General features: G+C 37.5%; 1 protein-coding gene across 1 annotated transcript; it reads left to right on the top strand.

Annotated features, from left to right (window-relative positions):
• Positions 1 to 245: 245 nt before the first annotated feature.
• On the top strand, positions 246 to 1,480 carry LOC148038340 (uncharacterized). The gene is made up of 3 exons (XM_087670756.1): positions 246 to 510; positions 648 to 695; positions 1,068 to 1,480. Exons 1-3 carry the CDS (start codon positions 449 to 451, stop codon positions 1,219 to 1,221), a joined length of 264 nt encoding a protein of 87 aa, XP_087526882.1. The 5' UTR covers positions 246 to 448; the 3' UTR covers positions 1,222 to 1,480.
• The last annotated feature ends 5,711 nt before the right edge of the window (positions 1,481 to 7,191 follow it).

Raw genomic sequence — 7,191 nt, 5'->3', positions numbered from 1 at the left:
GAGTGTGAGTGGGACCACTCCCCGGAAAGAAGAGATGGTAGAAGCAGAGGTTCCTTCGCCGTCACTCCAACTTGCCTCTGGAACCTACCGCACGATATTTCTCCTCAACTCCTTCGCCTTTGCCTTCCTGGAGGCACCTACGTCATTGCTGCAATCATTGTGATGTGGAAATCTCTGGAAAGTTCCAGATCACTCTCTCTCTCTCTCTCTCTCTCTCTCGTCTTATAAGAAGAGATCATAGCCGCTCTCGCTCTGCCATTGATCCAAGTCAGCTATTAAGCCGTCCTTCGCATCTCAGAACACACGCAGATCGCATCCATCTCTCTGTTCAATAATTCAGTTCGCCTTAATTTCTCTCCTATCCCACTGGCCTTAATAACCCTCGACAGTATCTCTACTTCGACGTCTGAAGCGCCAAAGTCTTCTAATAATCCATTTATCATAAGCAATGGCTTCTCTTGAGAGTGGTTGTGGCTGCTCCTCCTGCAATTGTGATGCAGCTCCTTGCGAGTAAGTCTTGTTTACATGTCCTTTCCTCCATTCAGCAGATCTTAATTCCCGCTGCTACTGCAGATTCTCGATGACACCCTAATTTTCCTGTCTCGGCCGGTTTTACTGATTTTACCCTGTCTGCGATTGATTGGCAGGTGTGAGAAGGAAACAACCGTGGTGGACGAGACCTCCCTCGATGCCCCGTAAGTACTCATTGCCTCCTCTCTTGAATCTGCACGTATACCTGACAGTATAATAACATGCCATAGCTATTGTTCGTGTGGAATTATGGTTTAGAGTTAAGTGGATGTGTGGTTTAGAACCGTTTGCCTGGTAGTTCCTAAAGGCGTTCCTGAAGGTTGTGTGCGACATGTACGTAATTATAGTAGGCGACTGTTGTAATTAGTTAGCCATAGGTATCTCTAGTTCATACGGAAATTCATGTATTAGTTCACTCAACATTCCTCGGAAGCTTGATAATTCATTGATCCCGCATGGTTTCAGAGGTTTGTTATGTTATGGCGTGCGTGTAATTTAAGTATCTGAAGAAGAGAATATGTTCGGGTGATGGGCAGGGTGGAGGCGACGACAGTAGCGGCCACCGCGTGCAAGTGCGGGGAGTCGTGCCAGTGCGCGGAGCCCTGCTCGTGCGAGCAGGGCGAGAAGGCCAGCGCCCAAAACACCTGCAAGTGCGGAGCCAACTGCGCATGCGACCCCTGCACATGCTAATCATCGCAAAACCGACACAACCTCTTTACACGAATCAGAGCCTATATGCCTCTGCATCAGAACATGACATCTAGAAAATACATAAGAACGATATGACACCCTAATTTCTTTATAGGGTAATGCAGAAATTTTTCGTAGAAGGGGGGGTGATGATTGCGCGGGCTTAAGATGGTATGACTGTCTGCCTGCAATGCGATCTTGCCCCTTTTTTAATGTATTAATCTTCCCTCTTTTGTATAATTAACTCAAAGCGTTTTGACATGATTCTCCTTCTCCTGTTTAATTAACATATGCGCTATTATATGTGCTGTGAATCGATCTTGATTCCATTTACTTCGATGTTCAGTCTGCACGTTCTAAAGTAGACACGACAATTGACGTGAAGAGACATATCCAGCACTTGTGCACTTTTGTATGTGACGATGGGTTTTTATTGTTGCATGCTTGCACGACACCACGCTAGGCGAGCACCTTTGTCTTCAGCTCTCAAGATATAGGGGTTAGCTTCGAAGCTGGGCAAAACGTTCTGTATAGGTAAACAAACCGGTTACCGCAAACTCCCCTTCGGAAGGATCGGGAAATGTAGAACTATCATTAATACTAACAACCAAGTAAGTAAAATGCACATCGTTGTCTACTCAATAGGAATGAGTCTTCTTTCCAAACAAAATCTAGCAAATGTAAGGCACGAAGAGATAAATTTCCCAAATTCATCAAGCCTTAACACCTCTCCTATTCCTTGTTTCCTAGATGATGGAGAAGATCACCCCTCTGAATGAAAATACTCAAGCAAGGCTTGTTTCCAAGAAATAATATCATGAAAGCCGAAGTTTTACTTATCTAATTCTAAGTAGTTTTCCATGGTGACATGATACATTTACATTCCTAAAATACATGATAAACAAATTCATCCTTAATACATCAAAGTGGACACATTGGAGGAATAAGGGTTCATTAACACAGCAAAGTGGACACATTGGAGGAATAAGGGTTCATTTGCTCAATCTATTCATGGGTGAACACCAACACCATAATTAGAATTGTCTAACAAAGCAAATTAATCTTTGGAAAGGGTGTGGCAAGCAACACTTTCTTCATAACCTAAAAAGTCTCAACAAATGACCAATGTGGCTTAACTAGTTGCTCTTTGAATTCATAAAGTGGGAAGATTCTATGTCTTCCTCTCAACTTTTCAGAGAGAAATTGCAAGCTTGTCTCATTTGTGTAGGCAATGTCTAAGGTGAAGACTAAAGCAAGAACAAATGATGAATTATACACCCATCTCATGTTGCAAAACTAGCTACTTTGTACCCCAAGACAAAATTTGTTAGCTTCGAGTTCTTGCATATTCTATGTAAGCCAGACTTTGGCTTCTAAAGCTTTATCTAAACTTTAGAAGCCTTATCTAAACTCACGTATATATCGTAATGCAAAGAGCATTATTTCATCATTCGCATTTTATCTTTCAATCTCCTCCAACATTTTCTTGTGTTAAGCTATGTTATTGTATGTAACCTTTTATCGTATGTGGGTTCTATTCACATAATCAATACCCAATGAGCATGTAAGAAAGGAGGATAAAAGAAAATCAAGGAGTTTTTGGTAGCAAAACTGTGGTTGAACCCTTCTACAACTAAACAACTTTCTAGTTCTTTAAAATCTGCACGCACTATGTTCATTTACATAGATAATAAGAGTGTTTATAATAATCATTTATAAAAATTATAGATGCAACACATTTAAAAACACATTAAAAATCATGCTTTTTCTTCATGAAGTACTTGTGACTAGAGACATTGGTCCATGAATGCGATGTTAGGCACAATCTTAGATATGCTCATAAGTTTTTTTTTTAAAAGTTCAAAAAATGCACCAATGTAGCCATGACAAGCCTAATTCCTTGTATTGCATGTAATCATGAGAAGTTGAGGGTATCAATCTTTTTTTCACTTTTATGGGAATCAATCAGATCGACATAAGGTATATGCATATATTGAAAAGAATTTTAAGAGCCTAAAAGTGAGAAGGGTTTCCAAATTATGAAAGCCAAAATACTATTTAGATTATATGGTGAAATTGTATTTTCTACCCTTTCTTATAGATACATTTACGCATCCATTTTTTATCTAGGTAAATAATTAATAATTTTTAGAATATAAGATGAGGAATAGACATAATCTCATCTTATGCCCATCATCTTCCAAGGAAAGGCCTAACACTTCATTGGGATACTTTTATTTGTAGGATTCTCATCAGTTGAGATCTTGACAAGCTTTATTTGCTTTTCCTTAACCACCTCTTTGATGAAGCAATAATTAACCTCAATATGTTTGGTCTTCGCATAAAATATTGGATTACGTGCCATAATTGAATGGCACTCGTAGAGTTGGAGTGTAAAGTAGGAGACATAGTCATACCATGGTTAGTATGTCCCATTTGACAGCCTAACCATAGGGCCTCCTTACAAGCCTTAGTGGTTGTAATATACTCAATCTCGGTGGTAGACAAGGCCGTGCATTTCTGCACACCATGGACATCCAAGAGATAGCACCTCTACTAAAAGTGAAGACACTTCAACTTGTGCACCCACTTGCATAAGAATGCATGTCTCCCATTAGGCAAAGGAACCAAATTTCATGTATGGTTTTTCTATAATAAATCATACTCAAACTACATGGCCCTCGCCTAAGAGTAATTATCACCTCTATGCATAGCCTCCTCATAAGTAAGGGGATTACCAGAATCTATCACTGTAACCTAATACATCAAGGGTTCAAAATAACGAGAAGCATGTGAAACTTTAGTAGAGAAACATCTTAATATTGGTTGTGGAGCTGGTATGGCCTTTCACTCTATCTAACATCATAATCTTGCATAACAAGTAGATCCTAGGCCACTACATCATAATTAACAGCTATTGCATGCTGTAGCTAGGGTTGGTTGTATTGTAACAAGAGGCTCCTAAAAATCACATTGCATATCTTATCCTTGTGAAACACAATATCATGGCTGAGCTTGCAAATCCCAAAGATGATAGCCCATCTCACCTATATCACCATATCCAAGAAAGATACATTTGATGGACTTTAGATCTATCTTATTGCATTTGTCTTTGGAAATACGATACAATTCTTACATCCAAAGACACGCAAGTGTGCATACAAGGGAGGTTTGCAAGGCCTTATCTCCTATATAACTCTAGCACCAAGGGCAATGCATGGGGATACATTAATAAAATGAATGGTAGTAGTAACTATCTGAATCCAAAAGTACTATGGTAAGCCTACTTGACGAAACATAATGTAAGCTCTTTTCCAAATAGTCATATTCATACACTCTACAATATCATTCTGTAGTGAAGTGTATGGGGCAGTGAACTCACTGCCTTGGATACATATTCATCCCCATTGTCAGATTGTAGGAATTTTAGCCTATGCCCAAACTGGTTCTCACCTCTTTTTACTCAATGTCTTCTTCTACTTCATCTTCTATGTCAATGGAAGCTTGACATCCTCAACGTCCCTCCTCTTCTATCAGAGCAATCACAATCTACAACGAATTTGATCTTGACAATAATAGGTGGATTCCTACTACCATCTCTATTGGTAGTTGGGTTATGTTGTAGACACAAGGAAGAGAATATGATGTGGAAATAAATTCATTGACACTTACAAGAGGCGAGTCAAGGATTTCAAGGTCGAAGGATAAGGGAAAAAAATCAAGGAGATGCTTATCTAACATGTGCATATGCATTCAGAAAACTGCATTTGAAGAACTAGCCTGTTGACGTGCCATACCATAGACCAAATTGTAAGTTCAAAAAATTTCAATAGGCTTGAAACCAAGTTTTTATGTTTTAAGAATATATTGAAGTCGATTTAGGATTGTAGATATATATCCATCAAACCTTGAAGACGGGTGACCTATCAAAAGCATAGTTGGAATCTTTGATGCCATTCACGCTCTATGAGCAAGCAATTATATAAAGCGAACTCCAACATGCCATTGGCTAAGGATGGGTTTTTTATAAATGAAAATTTTAACAATGCACCATTAAGCATAACATGATTTTGATCTCTATCCCTCTTCCACTCCCAGCTTTGGATAGTGTAGAGTGGCCAATCCGAGAAGCAAAAACATGTGAATCTTATAGATTAAAGATTTATGTAGATATTTAAAGATATCTACAGCCTAATGTAGCTAGTAGATAGGTGAAGATCACAATCTTCATGGCATTAAATGTTTTTGTGGATTTTTGAATCATGAGGAAGTTCAAAAAACGACATCAATGTTCATATACTAATTGGAGAAATGTATGGACTTCCTAGGTCAGAACTAAGATATAAAAGAAGTGTGTGGGATTATGCCCAAAGTGAAATGAAAATCTATTGTTTGCACATATATGATTTCATCACAAAATTTTATTTTGACTTTATATTATGAGATGGCATTATGTGAATGGAAAGATTGTGGCAATTGATCAAGACTTACAAGAAAATATTGATAATGCTGTGATGATGTTGGAGGTTTGGTTGGAGGAGGAGCTCTTAATGATGCTTGGTGTAAGGGCAAGCGTCTCTTTATGTCAAGTGCAAATGGACCTAATGAATGAGGACATAAATATCCCTGGTGCTTATTTATTCAAGTGCAATAGTTATAGGGTAACTCAAGGAAGTTACTATATGTATATCCTCTATGTCACATGCGTTCAAGGCCTATTTATAAATATCCTTATCTGTGAATTTTTCCTAAATAAATCATAGCCCTTTTCTATTCAATCTGTAAATAACCCCTTTATATTACACACTTTTATATGTAAAAAAGGTATAAAAATGGTATTTTAAAAATATCTTATTTTGAACCCACGTGATCCACACATATATTCATGAGTAACTTACCCAAGTAGGGTAAATAGAATATGTAATCCAAAAGTGTAGTACATTGTTTAAGATGCATTTTTCCTATTTGCAAATAACGTGAATCACAGTGAATCTTATGTGCAGGTGCCATAGAGAAAAGAGAGAAATACTTTATGTAAGGGCATTCATACTACATAAGTTTTCCTCTTGCCTCAACCTATCCAATGATAAAATGGAAATACAAATGCAAAATTATTAGAAGGAAAAAAAGTGATACAAAAACTATTTGAATTCCATTTCCAATGATAGAAATTTGATTACAAAAGCTCTGGATTATGTACAATAGGATACTTTTTTATTTGAATACTATAATTTTGGCATATTTACAATCTTTGAATCCTCTCTCTATTAGAAGTGTCCAAATAGTCATTGTCATCAGTCAGGTGCAGATCATCTAAGTCAATGGCATTGGGATGGGGATATAGCATTCCAACTTGGGGTTCTAGGCATGGAGCTAGAGGTTCATACACATGTGGTGTTGAGAGATTTTGATGAGAAGTGCAATTGATTAGATTTTCAACAATCTTTGTTCTAAATAGAAGGTCATCATTTGTATAAGTTGATAAGTGCTTACCCTACATAAAATCATAGAAATGAGACTAAGTATAAAATTGTTAAGGCTATGTAGGTTAAATTGACAAAAAGTGAACTTACATATCTTGTTTTTTGTCCAAGTAGATGTTCCACGAGTAGTTTTGCATTGTAGCAAACTCTTCATTTGTATCTATGGTCGTCACCCTACTCTAGCACTTTGCAAAGAATAAGTCTTGTGTTGTCCAACATTTCCTGGTCTTGAACTGCCTCAAAGCCCTTTATTAGCTTTTCCAAAGAACTATTTTGGTAAAGGAAAACACAATTAGTGCTTTTCTTTCTTTCCCTCTCCCTCTCATGGAACTTACTACTTCACATTGTCATGTTATCCTTCAATTGAGTTAGCTAGAAAGCATCTCCATGTGGGAATATAATAAATAATCCAATGAGATCTACAAGGCAAGGAGGACAATAAAGTTTGGAAATTAAAAAAAGATTTGAGATAACTTAAAAGGAACAT

Source organism: Lygodium microphyllum, chromosome 3 (assembly GCF_053477565.2).
Source record: "Lygodium microphyllum isolate KBCC chromosome 3, Lygodium_microphyllum_v1.1.10, whole genome shotgun sequence".
In the NCBI taxonomy this organism is placed as follows: domain Eukaryota; kingdom Viridiplantae; phylum Streptophyta; class Polypodiopsida; order Schizaeales; family Lygodiaceae; genus Lygodium; species Lygodium microphyllum.
Note: the sequence above shows the minus strand (reverse complement) of the source record. Positions and strands in the feature narration are given on the sequence as shown.

What these genes read in the sequence shown, in the direction of transcription:
- LOC148038340 (XM_087670756.1), top strand. Translation starts at nt 449, where the DNA reads ATGGCTTCTCTTGAGAGTGGTTGTGGCTGCTCCTCCTGCAATTGTGAT. An exon ending in TGTGATGCAGCTCCTTGCGA is followed by an intron (nt 511 to 647) that starts GTAAGTCTTGTT and finishes ATTGATTGGCAG; the next exon opens with GTGTGAGAAGGAAACAACCG. An exon ending in GAGACCTCCCTCGATGCCCC is followed by an intron (nt 696 to 1,067) that starts GTAAGTACTCAT and finishes GGTGATGGGCAG; the next exon opens with GGTGGAGGCGACGACAGTAG.